This window comes from Cynocephalus volans, chromosome 6, assembly GCF_027409185.1.
Source record: "Cynocephalus volans isolate mCynVol1 chromosome 6, mCynVol1.pri, whole genome shotgun sequence".
NCBI classification, from domain to species: domain Eukaryota; kingdom Metazoa; phylum Chordata; class Mammalia; order Dermoptera; family Cynocephalidae; genus Cynocephalus; species Cynocephalus volans.
Window position 1 is genome coordinate 154427033 of NC_084465.1, and position 20264 is coordinate 154447296.

The 20264-nt window shown below is 40.0% G+C and overlaps 1 protein-coding gene across 1 annotated transcript in view; it reads right to left on the minus strand.

Annotated features, from left to right (window-relative positions):
- Positions 1 to 690: 690 nt before the first annotated feature.
- LOC134381089 (ankyrin repeat domain-containing protein 26-like) overlaps positions 691 to 20264 on the minus strand; it is a 100182-nt gene continuing 80608 nt past the window's right edge. The window contains 1 exon segment of the mRNA XM_063101152.1: positions 691 to 768. Within this exon segment, the coding sequence (XP_062957222.1) occupies positions 691 to 768 (78 nt within the window).

Below are 20264 nucleotides of genomic sequence, written 5' to 3' on the forward strand. Positions count from 1 at the left end.
TACACTAAATAAATCAGGGGTGATGGCATGTCAGCAATTTACTCTGGAAAACGTTCTTTGTACTAAAATTTGGAACTTTTCTCAAATTTTAAGACTATTTCCAAAAAGTTAATCAAAAACTAATAAACAGAAAAGGTGAAGAGCCTTAGGGAAACCTTATTTCTCCAAGAGGAAAGATCTATGAACCAGTGCTTGAAGTTAACATTACAAAAGTTTGATGGCACTATAACAATTGCGGTATATCTAAAAACTAACAATGGCCACAGTGCTAGTATACCAAAATGATGTCTGTCTAAATCTTTAGGTCCATATTCAGTGTTACTAACTGAAAAAGACAAATAATCCATCAATTAACTGCACCAAAGTATTAATGACAACTTAGTTGTGTGTGCTGTTTAAACAGCTGGCATTTAGGAAGTTTGAGTCTATAAAACCAAATCATACTGGTTTTCATTAGCAAAATCTGCTTATAAGTTGTTTGGAGATGCCAAGAAACATAGTTACAAATAGTTCAATAAATTTTCATCACACATATATGATACAAAATGTTTTCCTTTGTTAAAGACTTTCACATGTCACAAATTTAATGGGAAGCAACTAAGATGTTATATAAATAGTCCAGTAAATATAATTTTATCTTTTAAATCATATATTTTTCTTTTAAAAACTGTGAATATTCTTGTGCAGCTTTCAAAACTGGATCTTGATTTGGATCAATTGATTGTTGAGGACAAACTCTATAGGATCTACTTTCAAATTCAGCAGCACCTAGAAAGAAAAAAAATTACATTGTTTACCTAAAAGATTTCATAATCAACTAAGCATAAGTCAGTGAAAGAAGTTAATAACTTTATCAGTGTTAGTAAGAGAGAAAAATACGTATGTACAACTATAATGTAAAATTACTGTTAAATATAATGTGTCCATAGTTGCACATTGAATTATTTATCATTGGGGTTAAGGATCAGAGCTGGTTTTCTTGTTCTCCATTCATTTATTCAACCACCATGTGCTAAGGTACTATGATGTGACAAGCACTGGAATTACAGGATGAAGACAGTACAGTCCACCCCTCAACAATCATGTACTAAAACCTAAAAATGCAGATGAGCAAGCAACGTCCATACAGTGTCATAGGTACTAAGGTACTATGATGTGACAAGCACTGGAATTACAGGATGAAGACAGTACAGTCCACCCCTCAACAATCATGTACTAAAACCTAAAAATGCAGATGAACAAGCAACGTCCATACAGTGTCATAGGTACCATGACAAGTATAAAACAGGACACTATTGAAACATAAAGGACATCTATTGCAGTTTTGTGTCACTGTCATAGGCGTTTTGGTGGAGGCGATGTGTAAGTTGATACCTGAAGGACAAGGGAAAAGCATGCCAGAGAGAGGGAAGCAGCACATGCAGAGAGCTAGAGGTGAGGAAGAGCACGTGTGGGATTGTAAGTCGTCTAGTTTGGAAAGATGCTAGAGCTAAGGGGTAGAGCAGGGCGAGTGGCAAGATATGAGGCTGATCTGGGTAGTTTTATTCCATGATAAGGAGTGTGGAACATTTCCTGAGGGCAAAAGTAAACAAACCACAAAGCAAATGAGGGGAGATTTAAAATGTCACCATTCTAGTGACAACTTCTGAACTGTAATTGCTTGGCTAAGTATTACTAGGTGAATCTGGTGTTGGGCGGGTTCATGACCATAACCCTGAGAAGTGGCTGATGCCTTTGTTTTCTGAGCAGAGTTTTAGGGAGCAGGCTGGCAGGTCCACAGCGATGGCAAAGTGAGGAAAGTAGTCAGAAAAAAAGCTACACAGACTTTTTGAGATTTTTAAAAACTATGCAACATGATGAACAAATGAGGATTAAGTATATTGGAGTATTTGTTTTTACATTTTTCTTTAGATGTGTGCGAGCAAAATTACTTTCCTGTCATGTCTATCAACAAACAATGGAAAGGGAAGCCATTTGCTCTTTTGGTTTATTTCAAAGTCCAAGTAACTAATCTACATTTAATTCATAAATTTTGGCAACATCCCTTGCTCTAGCCCTCTAGTTAAAGGTTTATCCAACTCCTGCCACACCTGAAATGAATCAAATGTTTTTTATAATGTTGAAGTTAAACAAGAGACATCATCATGGGAATGATATATCACGTACAAAATGTCATCTTTAAGCAGCCGGGAAACTTGTGGACCTTCCTCTTGCCGTCTCTTACGGGAGGACCGCTGCTGGTGGCCAGTCATGGGGGCTGACCGCCACTTTGCCGTTGGCAGGAGAGGATGCCTCGTTTACAGGCAACAGCTTTGTAGTATGGAGCAGGAAAAGAACTGTTTCTTAGCTGCAAAAGCGAGTCTCTAAACAGGGAACATAGCGCCGGGCCGCTGTTGAAGCTGCCAGGATCCCAGAGGCCGTGGCCGCGCTGAAGGCGGCCAGCTGCCCTATTCAGGATTTGAGGTTTCAGGCCGGCATAAAAGATTTCTGGGAGTGCCCGAGCCGCGCCATGGGACCGAGTGAGCAGCCCGAGGCGGCGGCAGCTGGGGACGGGGATGGCGACGACGCAGAGGCAGAGAGGGAGCCGGCCGGCCCAGCAGAGCCCCGTGAGTGACCCCTGGCCCGGCCCTGCTCGGGGGGCGGATGCCCGCCTGGCTTTCTCCTGCCCCACCAGGCCAATCATCGGCCCCGGGGTTGCCTCCATTTTCTCAAGTGGTGGCAGATCCGGCCCAGCTCGGCCAAGCCTGTCCTCCTCACCCGGCTCGGCTTCTCACTGAGCCTTCCCACTTGCTTGCCCCGGTGCGGGGCGTCCCGGGGCCGGCCTCCACTCCCTCTCCCTCCACCGTTCTCTGGTGGGGCTGGTGGCGTGGGGCGTCCCTGGCCAGTGTCGGGAGGGCAAGGAAGTACGGGCTGGGCCGACTGTCACTCCACTGCACCCTGGGCTCCGGCCCCCGGTAAACTTCCTGTTACTGGGAGGCAGATACCATCTCTGCGGCCACCAGTTCAGAAAAACGCCTAACCGATTTCTGGTTAGGAATAGTGTGGTTGGAGAGTTCCCGAGTTCACTTGAACCTGCCGGAGAGCTGACTGCGGGCGGGCACCAGAGACTGTCCGTGCCAGGGGGATTCAAAGGTGAACCGAGTGCTGTGGGCTCCTCCCCTGAGGAGCTCACGCTCTGGTGTGGGAGATAAGACAAGTATACAAATAACCGCAATACCAGGAGGAAGGTGATAAGTCCTGAGAAAGATCTACACAGTGCTACAAAGGCACCCAGAGCGACCGGTCGACTGCGCCTACCAGAAACTCGGTAGACTTCCTGGGCAAGGCAGTGCCGAGCAGGGTTTTGAAGGCCCAGCTGATAGACGATGGTTGCAGAAGACACGTCCCAGCCCAGCCCAGTGCACACAGAGTGGGGAGACGTCCAGCTAGGGAGGCGGAGACTTGACAGAAAGCACACACCCTGTGGGGCTGCCACTGCCTGATCCAGCAGCCCAGGCCAGAGCGCACAAAACAGGGATAAGTCCTGCACGTGAAGTGGAAGCTCAGCAGAGACCACACACCCTGAGGTACCACCCCGAGATCCAGCAGCCCAGCAGAGTCCAAGCTGACCAGAGAGGTGGCTCCCCGGAGAGGCCCAAGACCTAAGGCAACCACACACACAAGGAGCTAGAGGCCAACAGAGCAGTCACGGAGGTAGCCATACCAAATTGGCAACCACAGCAACATCTTAGTTAGTCAATAGTCTCAAACCGGTGGACTGTGAAACGCCATGACACAATGAATAAACATCAAAAAAAAGATACCAGAAATACAAAAAATCAAGAAAGTACACCACCAAAAGTTAATAAATCTCAAACTCTAGATCCTATAGAACAAGAAGCCCTTGAAATGACTGACAAGGAATTTCGAGTGATAATTCTAAGGAAACTGAATGAGATATAAGAAAACTCAGCAGACATCATGATGAAACGAGGAAAAGTATACAGGACCTGAAAGAGGAAATGTACAAGGAAATCAATGCCCTGAAAAAAAATGTAGCAGAACTTGCCGAAGTGAAGAAGTTATTCGGCGAAATAAAAAGCACAATGGAGAGTTTAACCAGCAGGCTTGTCGAAGGTGAAGAGAGAACATCTGAACTTGAAGATGGGCTGTTTGAAATAACACAAGCAGACAAAAAGAAAGAATAAAGAATCAAAGACATTGAAGAAAATCTGAGAGAGATATCAGACAACCTCAAGCGCTCAAATATCCGAGTCATGGGTATTCCAGAAGGGGAGGAAAATGGAGATTCCATTGAAAACATATTCAACAAAATAGTGGCAGAAAACTTCCCAGGTATAGGAAAAATCACAGATCTTCAGATCCAGGAAGCTCAACGATCTCCAAACGTATTCAACCCAAAAAGGCCTTCTCCAAGACATGTCATAGTCAAATTGGCAAAACTCAGAGACAAAGAGAGAATCTTAAAAGCTGCAAGAGAGAAGCGTCAAATCACCTATAAGGGAGCCCCAATCAGGTTAACATCAGACTTTTCATCACAAACCCTAAAAGCTAGAAAGGAATGGGATGATATTTTCAAAATACTAAAAGACAAAGATTGCCAGCCAAGAATACTCTACCCTGCAAGGCTATCCTTCCGAAATGAAGGGCAAATAGTATATTTCTCAGACAAACAAAAACTGCGGGAGTTCACTACCACAAGACCACCCTTACAAGAAATCCTCAAGGGAGTACTGGGTTTGGTTCCTGAAAAATAACTACCACTGCCATAAAAACCTAAGAAAAATCTAAACCCGCTAGTACAATAAAAATGGCATTCATGAAGAGAAAACAACCTAACAAAAACACTATCTACAACCTAGGAGCCAACAAACAAAGAAACCAAACAGTAAATCAGAAAGCAAGGAACAAAAGACACCTAAGACAACCAAACAACCAATAAAATGCTAGGAATAAATCAACACCTTTCAATAACAACTCTTAATGTTAAAGGCTTAAATTCCCCAATCAAAAGACACAGACTGGCTGACTGGATCAAAAAGCAGGACCCAACTATATGCTGCCTACGAGAGACCCACCTCACCCATAAAGATTCACACAGACTAAGAGTGAAAGGATGGAAAAAGATTTACCATGCAAACAGAAAAGAAAAACGAGCTGGAGTGGCTATTCTTATATCTGACAAAATAGACTTTAAACTAAAAACCATAAAAAGAGACAATGAGGGACACTACTTAATGATAAAAGGACTGATGCATCAAGAAGACATAACAATCATAAATATGTACGCACCCAATGTTGGAGCAGCCAGATTTATAAAACAAACTCTATTAGACCTAAAGAAGGAAATAGACACTAATACCATAATAGCAGGGGACCTGAATACTCCACTGTCAATATTAGACAGATCATCTAGGCAAAGAATCAGTAGAGAAACACAAGATCTAAACAAGACTCTAGACCAATTGGAAATGGCAGATATCTACAGAACATTCCACCCAACAACCTCAGAATATTCATTCTTCTCATCAGCACATGGATCATTCTCCAAGATAGATCACATATTAGGTCACAAATCAAGTCTCAATAAATTCAAAAAAATTGGAATTATCCCATGTATCTTCTCAGACCACAATGGATTAAAACTAGAAATTAATAACAAACAAAACTCTGGAAACTATACAAACACATGGAAATTAAACAGCATTCTACTTAATGACATATGGGTCCAAGAAGAAATCAAGCAGGAAATCAAAAAGTTTATTGAAACTAATGAAAACAATGATACATCATACCAAAACCTGTGGGATACTGCAAAAGCAGTATTGAGGGGAAAATTTATAGCTTTAAATGCTCACTTCAGAAGAATGGAAAGATGGCAAGTGAACAACCTAACACTTCACCTTAAAGAACTAGAAAAACAAGAACAATCCAATCCTAAAGTTAGCAGACGGAAAGAAATCATTAAGATCAGAGCAGAACTGAATGAAATTGAAAACCAAAAAACAATTCAAAAGATCAACGAATCAAAAAGTTGGTTTTTTGAAAAGATAAATAAAATTGACAAACCATTAGCATGGCGAACAAAAAAAAGAAGAGAGAAGACTCAAATAACAAAAATTAGAAATGAAAAAGGCGATATTACAACTGATTCATCTGAAATACAAGGAATCATTCGAGACTACTATAAACAACTATACGCCAACAAATTTGAAAATCTGGAGGAAATGGATAAATTTCTGGACACACACAAGCTCCCAAAACTGAACCGTGAAGACGTAGAAAATTTGAACAGACCAATAACAATAAAGGAGATTGAAGCTGTGATCAGAAGGCTCCCAACAAAGAAAAGCCCAGGACCAGATGGATTCACAGCAGAATTTTACCAAACATTCAAAGAGGAATTGACACCGATTCTTTACAAACTATTCCAAAAGATTGAAACGGACGCAAATCTCCCAAACTCATTCTATGAAGCAAACATCATCCTGATACCAAAACCAGGTAAAGATATAACCAAAAAAGAAAACTACAGGCCGATATCCTTGATGAATATAGATGCAAAAATCCTCACTAAAATACTAGCAAACAGAATACAGCAACACATACGAAAAATTATTCATCACTATCAAGTGGGATTCATCCCAGGGATGCAAGGTTGGTTCAACATACGCAAATCAATAAATGTGATACACCATATTAATAAACTCAAACACAAGGACCATATGATCATCTCTATAGATGCTGAAAAAGCATTTGATAAAGTTCAGCACTCATTCATGACAAAGACCCTCTATAAGTTAGGTATAGAGGGAAAGTATCTCAACATAATTAAAGCCATATATGACAAACCCACTGCCAATATCATCCTGAATGGGGAAAAGCTGAAAGCTTTTCCTTTAAGAACAGGCACTAGACAAGGATGCCCACTCTCACCACTCCTATTCAACATAGTGTTGGAAGTACTAGCCAGAGCAATCAGAGAAGAGAAGGAAATAAAGGGCATCCAGATTGGAAAAGATGAAGTCAAACTGTCCCTGTTTGCAGATGACATGATCCTATATATCGAACAGCCTAAAACCTCTACAAAAAAACTGTTGGAATTGATAAATGATTTCAGCACAGTAGCAGGATACAAAATCAACACACAAAAATCAGTAGCATTTCTTTTCTCCAATAGTGAACATGCAGAAGGAGAAATCAAGAAAGCCTGCCCATTTACAATAGCCACCAAAAAAATAAAATACTTAGGAATTGAGTTAACCAAGGAGGTGAAAAATCTCTATAATGAGAACTACAAACCACTGCTGAGAGAAATTAGAGAGGATACAAGAAGATGGAAAGATATTCCATGCTCTTGGATTGGAAGAATCAACATAGTGAAAATGTCCATACTACCCAAAGTGATATACAAATTCAATGCAATCCCCTTCAAAATTCCAAAGACATTTTTCTCAGAAATGGAAAAAACTATTCAGACATTTATATGGAACAATAAAAGACCACGAATAGCCAAAGCAATGCTCAGCAAAAAAAATAAAGCTGGAGGCATAACACTACCTGACTTTAAGCTATACTACAAAGCTATAATAACCAAAACAGTATGGTACTGGCATAAAAACAGACACACTGATCAATGGAATAGAATAGAGAATCCAGAAATCAACCCACACACTTACTGCCAACTGATCTTTTACAAAGGCACCAAGTCTATTCAGTGGGGAAGGGACTGCCTCTTCAGCAAATGGTGCTGGGATAACTGGATATCCATATGCAGGAGAATGAAACTAGAGCCATACCTCTCACCGTATATTAAAATCAAGTCAAAATGGATTAAGGATTTAAATATACACCCTGAAACAATAAAACTTCTTAAAGAAAACATAGGAGAAACACTTCAGGAAATAGGACTGGACACAGACTTCATGAATACGACCCCAAAAGTACGGGCAACCAAAGGAAAAATAAACAAATAGGATTATATCAAACTAAAAAGCTTCAGCACAGCAAAAGAAACAATTAACAGAGTTAAAAGACAAACAACAGAGTGGGAGAAAATATTTGCAAAATATACATCTGACAAAGGATTAATATCCAGAATATATAAGGCACTCAAACAACTTTACAAGAAAAAAACAAGCAACCCAGTTAAAAAATGGGTGAAAGAGCTAAGTAGGCATTTCTCTAAGGAAGATATACAAATGGCCAACAGACATATGAAAAAATGCTCAACATCACTCAGCATCCGGGAAATGCAAATCAAAACCACACTGAGATACCATCTCACCCCAGTTAGGATGGCTAAAATCCAAAAGACTGTGAACGATAAATCCTGGCGAGGTTGTGGACAAAAAGGAACTCTCATACATTGTTGTTGGGACTGCAAAATGGTGCAGCCTCTATGGAAAATGCTATGGAGGTTCCTCAAACAATTGCAGATAGATCTCCCATATGACCCAGCTATCCCACTGCTGGGAATATACCCAGAGGGATGGAAGTCATCAAGTCGAAGGTATACCTGTTCCACAATGTTCATCGCAGCACTCTTTACGATAGCCAAGAGTTGGAACCAGCCCACATGTCCATCATCAGACGAGTGGATATGGAAAATGTGGTACATCTACACAATGGAATACTATTCAGCTATAAAAACGAATGAAATACTGCCATTTGCAACAACATGGATGGACCTTGAGAGAATTATATTAAGTGAAACGAGTCAGGCACAGAAAGAGAAATACCACATGTTCTTACTTACTGGTGGGAGCTAAAAATTAACATATAAATTCACACACACACACACACACACACACACACACACACACACACCGGGGGGGGGGGTGGAAGAAGATATAACAACCACAATTCCTTGAAGTTGATACGACAAGCAAACAGAAAGGACATTGTTGGGGGGGAGGGAGGAGAGGGAGGAGGGAGGGAGGTTTTGGTAAGGGGCAACAATAATCAACCACTATCTATATCAACAAAATATAATTTAAAAAAAATAATAATAAATAAACTTAAGTAAATAAATAAAAACAAAATGTAATCTTTAAATCATACTTTTATAGCCTAGACTCAACATGAGGATAGCTAAAAAAGAAAAAGAAGCCATAGCACATAAATAAAATAAAATTGCTACTTAAGCTTAGATAATAGAAAATGAATATTTAATGCTGTTTAGATTAATCCGATGAAAAGTATGATTAATATTGATCTATTGAATACACATCATTTCAGAAGGATGATGATGTATCTCAGTACCAAGATGAAAAAATTCAAGTCATATTTTGCACTGAACACATTACTTTGTATTTCTTAGCAAAGCTCTGCTCGTTAAGAAATGTTAATCAGTTTTTTCCCTTGAAAGTATTTTTCCTTAAAAGGAATTTTCCATTCACCACTTGTAGAAAGTTAAAAGTTTAAAGTGTGCTAGATGCTGTTGCACAGAATCTTAAATACATAAATGAAGAAAGTGGTACTGGTGTAATAATGTCCTGTGAAAATTCTACTGGCCAAAGATTAAATATCAATAGTAATCTGTCTGTATTATGATTAAACATTATTCACATGAACACAAAGACATCAGAAAGTTTGCTCAGAAAAGGAATAAATAGGGCCGAGCCCGTGGCGCACTCGGGAGAGTGCGGCACTGGGAGCGCAGCGACGCTCCGGCTGCGGGTTCGGATCCTATATAGGAATGGCCGGTGCACTCACCGGCTGAGTACCGGTCACGAAAAGCCAAAAAAAAAAAAAAAAAAAAGGAATAAATATAGGTTAGAGACAGTTTTCAAACTTAGTGTCTTTGATTCGTGACTTTCTGGGAAAAGACAAGGAAAAAATATATACTTCCTTCATTGTAACTTTGATTTCCTTTCAGAAATTAGGACCTATTTCTTTGAACATTTGACTTAAGTATAGTTACCTACTTCATTGTAAAATGTGCAGGAATATTTCAAACTATATTGCAAGCATCCCCATCTAGAGTAGTCTTAATGCAAATCTTTCATATAAAAGCTGTTCTCTTCCTAAATGGCCAAAGCAGGGTCTACCATAGTATCCTGAACACAATACTTTTTGGTGATCATGATAATGTGATATCCGATGCCCTTTACAACTTTAGGTGCAAAGACAAATTTTTTTGAGTAACAGTTTTCCCAATATTTTGAGAAACTGTTTTCTGTAACATTTCTGTGACAATAGCATTACAGACAGGCCTTATAAAATGACTAATGGGACAAAACCTAGAATTTCTAGACAGGTCTTATAAAAGTAGTGACTCTATGCCAGATGAAGAGAGAAGATTTTATTCAAACAATCTTATGTTACCATTAGTAAGCACTATGTAAAATGCAAATCACATTTTTACATGACTAGAATTAAGGTACTACCAATGTAACGTTATTATCTTCCCCCCAAACATGTTCTCCTAAATACTTACTTTCTACGTGTAACAGATTTTATTGCTTTTTGTACCTCATTTATAAATACTTTCATTAATGCATCAATGTTACTTAAATAAAAATGAAATTCCCATCTCGAAAGATTGCCTAAATTTGTAGTGAAGAAGTCTTAATTATCGAGCTAGAGAATACTTTTTGCATAACAAATTTAAGATGAGCTGGTCATTTTTTCCTCCTAACTCTTTTTTTTTTTTTTTTTTTTTTTTTTTTTTTTTTTTTTTTTTTTTTTTTTTTTTTTTTTTTTTTTTTTTTTATCAATCAGGGATTTTTAAAACTTTTATTTTATTTTTTTTTTTTAATTTTTATTTTTATTTTATTTTTTTTATTTTTATTATTATTATTTTTTTAATTTTATTTTGTCGATATACATTGTAGCTGATTAATGTTCCCCATCACCAAAACCTCCCTCCCTTCTCCCTCCCCCCCCTCCCCCCCAACAATGTCCTTTCTGTTTGTTTGTTGTATCAACTTCAAATAATTGTGGTTGTTATATCTTCTTCCTCCCCGCCCCCCGGTTTGTGTGTGTATGTGTGTATGTGTGTGTGTGAATTTATATATTAATTTTTAGCTCCCTCCAATAAGTGAGAACATGTGGTATTTCTCTTTCTGTGCCTGACTTGTTTCACTTAATATAATTCTCTCAAGGTCCATCCATGTTGTTGCAAATGGCAGTATTTCATTCGTTTTTATAGCTGAGTAGTATTCCATTGTGTAGATGTACCACATTTTCCGTATCCACTCATCTGATGATGGGCATTTGGGCTGGTTCCAACTCTTGGCTATTGTAAAGAGTGCTGCGATGAACATTGGGGAACAGGTATACCTTCGACTTGATGATTTCCATTCCTCTGGGTATATTCCCAACAGTGGGATGGCTGGGTCGTATGGTAGATCTATTTGCAATTGTTTAAGGAACCTCCATACCATTTTCCATAGAGGCTGCACCATTATGCAGTCCCACCAACAATGAATGAGAGTTCCTTTTTCTCCGCAGCCTCGCCAGCATTTATCGTTCATAGTCTTTTGGATTTTAGCCATCCTAACTGGGGTTAGATGGTATCTCAATGTGGTTTTGATTTGCATTTCCCGGATGCTGAGTGATGTTGAGCATTTTTTCATATGTCTGTTGGCCATTTGTATATCTTCCTTAGAGAAATGCCTCCTCAGCTCTTTTGCCCATTTTTTAATTGGGTTGCTTGTTTTCTTCTTGTAAAGTTGTTTGAGTTCCTTATATATTCTGGATATTAATCCTTTGTCAGATGTATATTTTGCAAATATTTTCTCCCACTCTGTTGGTTGTCTTTTAACTCTTTTAATTGTTTCTTTTGCTGTGCAGAAGCTTTTTAGTTTGATATAATCCCATTTGTTTATTTTTCCTTTGGTTGCCCGTGCTTTTGGGGTCGTGTTCATGAAGTCTGTGCCCAGTCCTATTTCCTGAAGTGTTTCCCCTATGTTTTCTTTAAGAAGTTTTATTGTCTCAGGGTGTATATTTAAATCCTTAATCCATTTTGAGTTGATTTTAGTATACGGTGAGAGGTATGGATCTAGTTTCATTCTCCTGCATATCGATATCCAGTTATCCCAGCACCACTTGCTGAAGAGGCAGTCCCTTCCCCAGTGAATAGGTTTGGTGCCTTTGTCAAAGATCAGATGGCAGTAAGTGTGTGGGTTGATTTCTGGATTCTCTATTCTATTCCATTGGTCAGTGTGTCTGTTTTTATGCCAGTACCATACTGTTTTGGTTATTATAGCTTTGTAGTATAGCTTAAAGTCAGGTAGTGTTATGCCTCCAGCTTTATTTTTTTTGCTGAGCATTGCTTTGGCTATTCGTGGTCTTTTATTGTTCCATATAAATGTCTGAATAGTTTTTTCCATTTCTGAGAAAAATGTCTTTGGAATTTTGATGGGGATTGCATTGAATTTGTATATCACTTTGGGTAGTATGGACATTTTCACTATGTTGATTCTTCCAATCCAAGAGCATGGAATATCTTTCCATCTTCTAGTATCCTCTCTAATTTCTCTCAGCAGTGGTTTGTAGTTCTCATTATAGAGATTTTTCACCTCCTTGGTTAACTCAATTCCTAAGTATTTTATTTTTTTGGTGGCTATTGTAAATGGGCAGGCTTTCTTGATTTCTCCTTCTGCATGTTCACTATTGGAGAAAATAAATGCTACTGATTTTTGTGTGTTGATTTTGTATCCTGCTACTGTGCTGAAATCATTTATCAATTCCAACAGTTTTTTTGTAGAGGTTTTAGGCTGTTCGATATATAGGATCATGTCATCTGCAAACAAGGACAGTTTGACTTCATCTTTTCCAATCTGGATGCCCTTTATTTCCTTCTCTTCTCTGATTGCTCTGGCTAGTACTTCCAACACTATGTTGAATAGGAGTGGTGAGAGTGGGCATCCTTGTCTAGTGCCTGTTCTTAAAGGAAAAGCTTTCAGCTTTTCCCCATTCAGGATGATATTGGCAGTGGGTTTGTCATATATGGCTTTAATTATGTTGAGATACTTTCCCTCTATACCTAACTTATAGAGGGTCTTTGTCATGAATGAGTGCTGAACTTTATCAAATGCTTTTTCAGCATCTATAGAGATGATCATATGGTCCTTGTGTTTGAGTTTATTAATATGGTGTATCACATTTATTGATTTGCGTATGTTGAACCAACCTTGCATCCCTGGGATGAATCCCACTTGATCGTGATGAATAATTTTTCGTATGTGTTGCTGTATTCTGTTTGCTAGTATTTTAGTGAGGATTTTTGCATCTATATTCATCAAGGATATTGGCCTGTAGTTTTCTTTTTTGGTTATATCTTTACCTGGTTTTGGTATCAGGATGATGTTTGCTTCATAGAATGAGTTTGGGAGATTTGCGTCCGTTTCAATCTTTTGGAATAGTTTGTAAAGAATCGGTGTCAATTCCTCTTTGAATGTTTGGTAAAATTCTGCTGTGAATCCATCTGGTCCTGGGCTTTTCTTTGTTGGGAGCCTTCTGATAACAGCTTCAATCTCCTTTATTGTTATTGGTCTGTTCAAATTTTCTACGTCTTCACGGTTCAGTTTTGGGAGCTTGTGTGTGTCCAGAAATTTATCCATTTCCTCCAGATTTTCAAATTTGTTGGCGTATAGTTGTTTATAGTAGTCTCGAATGATTCCTTGTATTTCAGATGAATCAGTTGTAATATCGCCTTTTTCATTTCTAATTTTTGTTATTTGAGTCTTCTCTCTTCTTTTTTTTGTTAGCCAAGCTAATGGTTTGTCAATTTTATTTATCTTTTCAAAAAACCAACTTTTTGATTCGTTGATCTTTTGAATTGTTTTTTGGTTTTCAATTTCATTCAGTTCTGCTCTGATCTTAATGATTTCTTTCCGTCTGCTAACTTTAGGATTGGATTGTTCTTGTTTTTCTAGTTCTTTAAGGTGAAGTGTTAGGTTGTTCACTTGCCATCTTTCCATTCTTCTGAAGTGAGCATTTAATGCAATAAATTTTCCCCTCAATACTGCTTTTGCAGTATCCCACAGGTTTTGGTATGATGTATCATTGTTTTCATTAGTTTCAATAAACTTTTTGATTTCCTGCTTGATTTCTTCTTGGACCCATATGTCATTAAGTAGAATGCTGTTTAATTTCCATGTGTTTGTATAGTTTCCAGAGTTTTGTTTGTTATTAATTTCTAGTTTTAATCCATTGTGGTCTGAGAAGATACATGGGATAATTCCAATTTTTTTGAATTTATTGAGACTTGATTTGTGACCTAATATGTGATCTATCCTGGAGAATGATCCATGTGCTGATGAGAAGAATGAATATTCTGAGGTTGTTGGGTGGAATGTTCTGTAGATATCTGCCATTTCCAATTGGTCTAGAGTCTTGTTTAGATCTTGTGTTTCTCTACTGATTCTTTGCCTAGATGATCTGTCTAATATTGACAGTGGAGTGTTCAGGTCCCCTGCTATTATGGTATTAGTGTCTATTTCCTTCTTTAGGTCTAATAGAGTTTGTTTTATAAATCTGGCTGCTCCAACATTGGGTGCGTACATATTCATGATTGTTATGTCTTCTTGATGGATCAGTCCTTTTATCATTAAGTAGTGTCCCTCATTGTCTCTTTTTATGGTTTTTAGTTTAAAGTCTATTTTGTCAGATATAAGAATAGCCACTCCAGCTCGTTTTTCTTTTCTGTTTGCATGGTAAATCTTTTTCCATCCTTTCACTCTTAGTCTGTGTGAATCTTTATGGGTGAGGTGGGTCTCTTGTAGGCAGCATATAGTTGGGTCCTGCTTTTTGATCCAGTCAGCCAGTCTGTGTCTTTTAATTGGGGAATTTAAGCCTTTAACATTAAGAGTTGTTATTGAAAGGTGTTGATTTATTCCTAGCATTTTATTGGTTGTTTGGTTGTCTTAGGTGTCTTTTGTTCCTTGCTTTCTGATTTACTGTTTGGTTTCTTTGTTTGTTGGTTCCTTAGGTTGTAGATAGTGTTTTTGTTAGCTTGTTTTCTCTTCATGAATGCCATTTTTATTGTACTAGCGGGTTTTGATTTTTCTTGGGTTTTTATGGCAGTGGTAGTTATTTTTCAGGAACCAAACCCAGTACTCCCTTGAGGATTTCTTGTAAGGGTGGTCTTGTGGTAGTGAACTCCCGCAGTTTTTGTTTGTCTGAGAAATATACTATTTGCCCCTCATTTCGGAAGGATAGCCTTGCAGGGTAGAGTATTCTTGGCTGGCAATCTTTGTCTTTTAGTATTTTGAAAATATCATCCCATTCCTTTCTAGCTTTTAGGGTTTGTGATGAAAAGTCTGATGTTAACCTGATTGGGGCTCCCTTATAGGTGATTTGACGCTTCTCTCTTGCAGCTTTTAAGATTCTCTCTTTGTCTCTGAGTTTTGCCAATTTGACTATGACATGTCTTGGAGAAGGCCTTTTTGGGTTGAATACGTTTGGAGATCGTTGAGCTTCCTGGATCTGAAGATCAGTGATTTTTCCTATACCTGGGAAGTTTTCTGCCACTATTTTTTTGAATATGTTTTCAATGGAATCTCCATTTTCCTCCCCTTCTGGAATACCCATGACTCGGATATTTGAGCGCTTGAGGTTGTCTGATATCTCTCTCAGATTTTCTTCCATGTCCTTCATTCTTTTCTCTTTCTTTTTGTCTGCTTGTGTTATTTCAAACAGCCCATCTTCAAGTTCAGAGGTTCTCTCTTCAACTTCGACAAGCCTGCTGGTTAAACTCTCCGTTGTGTTTTTTATTTCGCTGAATAACTTCTTCAGTTCAGCAAGTTCTGCTACATTTTTTTTCAGGACATTGATTTCCTTGTATATTTCCACTTTCAGATCCTGTATACTTTTCCTCATTTCATCATGATGTCTAGCTGAGTTTTCTTGTATCTCATTCAGTTTCCTTAGAATTATCACTCGAAATTCCTTGTCAGTTATTTCAAGGGCTTCTTGTTCTATAGGATCTAGAGTATGAGATTTATTAACTTTTGGTGGTGTACTTTCTTGATTTTTTGTATTTCTGGTGTCTTTTTTTTGGTGTTTATTCATTGTTGCAGGGGGTTTCACAGTCCACCGGTTTAAGACTAATGTCTAACTAGGATGTTGCTGTGGTTGCCAATTTGGTATGGCTCCCGCCGTGACTGCTCAGTTGGCCTCTAGTGTCTTGTGTGTGTGGTTGCCTCGGGTCTTGGGCTTCTCCGGGGATCCACCTTTCTGGTCAGCTTGTACTCTGCTGGGTTGGTGGATCACGTACCACAGGGTGTGTGATCTCTGTTGAGCTTTCACTTTCTGTACAGGACTTCTCCCCGTTCCGTGTGCTCTGGCCCAGGCTGTTAGATCGTGCAGTGGCGACCCCACCGGGTGTGTGGTTTCTGTCGAGACTCCGCCTCCCTGGCCGCACGTCTCCCCCCTCTGTGCACACTGTGCTGGGCTGGGGCGTGTCTTCTGCACCCCTCGTCTATCAGCTGGGCCTTCAAGACCCTGCTCAGCACCGCCTCGCCCAGGAAGTCTACCAGGTTTCTGCTAGGCACAGACGACCAGTCTCTCTGGGTGCCTTTGTAGCACTGTGTAGATCTTTCTCGGGTCTTGTTCACCTTTGTATCCCCCCGGTATAAACCGAGTCTAGTGCCCGCCTGCAGCCTGCTCTCCGGCAGGTTCAAGCGGACCTGGGAACTCTCCTACCACACACTATTCCCAAGCAGAAATTCGTTAGGCTTTTTTCCAAACTGGTGGTCGCAGAGATGGTATCTGCCTCCCAGTAACAGGAAGTTTACCGGGGCCGGAGTCCAGGGTGTGGTGGAGTGACAGTCGGCCCGCCCGTACTTCCTAGCCCTCCCAAAACTGGTCGGGATGCCCCACACCCCCAGTCCTGCCAGAGAACCGCGGAGGGAGTGGGAGAGGAGGTCGGCCCGCAGGGTCCGGAAAGCCCCGCGCCAGGCCAAGCAAATGGGCTCAGTGATGGCCGAGCAGGGCGGAGCTGCCCGCACCTGGGAAAATGGAGGCAGCACCGGGGCAGTGAGTGGCCTGGTGGTGCAGGCGGAAGCCGCGTGGGCATCCACCCCCCGAACAGAGCTGTGCCAGGGATCACTCACGGTGCTGTGCCAGGTCGGGCGCTCGCTCTGTCTCTGGTTTGTTGCCTTCCGTGTTCTCGGCGCTGCCGCCTCGGGCTGTTCAGTCGCGGCGCCGCTCGGGCGCTCCCAGGAATCTTCTTTAATGCCGGCCTGAAACCTCGAATCCTGAATAGGTCAGCTGGCCGCCTTCAGTGCGGCCCTAGCCTCCGGGATCCTGGCTGCATCCACAGCAGCCCTGGCGCCGTGTTCCCTGTTTCAAGACTCACTTTTGCAGCTAAGAATCAGTTCTTTTCCTGCTCCACACTTCAAAGCTGTTGCCTGTAAATGAGGCAGCCTCTCCTGCCGGGGGCAAAGTGGCGTTGAGCCCCCACGACCGGCCAGCAGCAGCAGTCCTCCCTTAAGAGATGGCCAGAGGAAGGTCCACAAGTTTCCCGGCTGCCTGAGGCCCAGTGGCCACCTTTTCCACCTCAGCTACTCCGCGCCAGCCGCCGCAGCCGCCGCCATCTTGAAACTCTTCCTCCTAACTCTTAAAGAGTACATGGTAAAAGGAGCTGCCTCTACTCCAACCCTGGAGTGGCTGCCTCCTACACAAACTCTCTTCCAGCCTTTCACTGGCCCTTGAATAATTTACAACATAAATAAGAGCTGAGGGCAACCACCTTTGGAATGAGATAGCAGGTGCGATATGCACATCTGCAGCTTCATTTATACTTGTGCATTTTTCAGACATAAGAAGGTGAGAAAGTTATACACAGGACAGCAATGTACCCTGAACTTTAGCTAATTAGAAGGATTCTGAGGTGCAGTCTTCAAACTCCTACCAGATAAACCTAAGGGTCCACAGAGAACCCTGCAGGATTGAGAGATAACAAAGTCACAGCTTCAGAGCCCTCTCTCCTCAGCCAGACAGCTCTACTTCTGTCTGTTTTATACAATACGGTTTTATGCAAAGTTCCCATTTTAACAAAAGAAAAGTACTATTCTTTCATAAAGAGTTGTGGAAACGGTATGAAAGTCACTGGCTCAGTGAAAGTTCCTAATTTTACATAAGAGGCAACACAAGCTGAGAGAGATTGTAGTTTGAGGTCACAAAGCCTTTTGCTACAGGCCAGGAATGGGCTTTCAGTCTCCCTGCTGAGCCTGGAGTTCTATGCCAGCTACTTCCTTTATATTCAGGAAAAATACATAGGCTTTTACATAAAACTCAGACAAAATGCATATGTGAGACTTTGTCAGGTAGCTCAAGACTATTTAGGCTGAGACATAAAAGAGTAGCTCTCTAAATTTTAAGTACTGATGCTATAAATAAAAATAAAGGAACAGAAATTAATATCATAACTTCTGTTAGTGGCAGTCAATATACTTAATCTATAAAGCACAAATTTTTTAAATCACAGAACAGAGAACTTTGAATAAATCTTTCGTCAAACTAAGCAAGCTGAAATTGAGAAAATTCTTCTTTAACAGAACTATTTATTTCCTGCAAATAAAACTCGGCTTATCAAAAGCAATCAACAAATGAATTATCCATGTCGCATGTTACTCGTGGCAGAATTAAAAGCACAAAATGATTTCTCTTTACCATCTAGCAGACTTCTGTCCAACTTCTCATTAGTAGTTGGTACATACAAATCCAGGCAGAAATAGTAAGAGAGCCTTCATCTCCCTGGCCTCAAGTTTCCATGTGAGGACTTAAACTCTCTACCTTCCTCGTGACAGGTGGAGAGATTTACCTAACGGGTGGATTTGGGTGAAGCACACTGAGTGTGCTTGCTGGGCTCCTTACCTCTCTTTGAAAAGCCCTGTCTGCCACAGTAACATGAATTTGGGGCAGCTGTCATCTCAGCAGTAAGCAGCCTGCTGCTGAAATGTGTTAAGTATTTGTTTCCACCACTTATGGCTGTGTGGGCAAGTGCCTGATCCGGGCGCAAGTACTTGGAAGCCCGCTGTGCTTGCACATCTAAGCCTTGTCCTCCCATTAGGTACGATGTGTTAGGAATAAAGCTGATACGTTGATGTCCACCTGTCTCACTCCTGTCTCCTGAACTCAGAAGGGAAAAAAGGAGTGTTATTTGCTGCCTATCCACCACACCCCAACAAGAAAGAGGACTGTACAGCACTTGTAGAAATGCTGCTTCTTCCTTGACTTCATAATCTCACTGTACAATCTTCAAAATAGCCCCCGCTTTAAAGAGGGGAAGAGTTGACAGGAGACGTTAGGAAGGGAAATATAGTGAAATAGCAAAGCACAACAGATACAGATATATGTCCATTCATTCAACAATAATTTATTGACAGGCTACTGTTAAATTATCCTCGAGAATACAGGTTGGAAAATAATGTTGTATCCTCTTTTTGAGACCAATTTGATAAATACATACACCACACACACATTCTTTGATAGTTAATACATCTTTACTAACTACTGATGTTTAAAGATTAAAATTTGACATCATTTTCTACTTCAAGGAGCACTCAAATATTACAAAAATAAATATGCACCAAATATAAGAAAATAAAATGTTTGCCCATTGAAACCACTGCAATTCAATATCAACTTGTAAATATGTTGATGTATGAAGGAAGTTACACTTACCAGTTTGTAAATATTAAACACATGTATTTTGTCACAGAGAAAAGACCAGGGGAACAGTTTATTGATCAAGGAGCTGAAGAATTCAGTACAGAGCCATATGTACATTTAAACACCTTGTGGGAAAAAGGGAATGAAAGAAAAAGAATTGAAAGAAGTTGAGAGATAACTAGAATCTTTCAAAGGATGAAATGAACACTGGGCATTTGGCTAAGTACAGTACATGCAGTAGAGACGCAGGAATGACAGACAGCCACCCCATCCACCCACAGGAACACCTTAGAATGTACTTACTAGCCACGTGTATTTCTAAGGGGTGTGTCACTTGTCTGCTCATGTCCTTCACCAAATTTCTATTAAGATTTTTCTAATTAATTTTTAAGAGTTCTTTATGCATTGAGGATGTTAATCTTTGTGCGTTAAATCTGTTCCTTATCAATTGACTTTATATTAAATTTGTGATGATTTCCTTCATTTGTATGTTGAGAAAACAATTTTCTATCTAAACATCAAATAAAAAAACATTTACTAAGTGACTACTGCGTGTCACACATCGTCTTAGGCACACAAGTACTAAACAACACGAACATAAAAACATTTTTAAACCAGGTAATTTTTATCTTTTA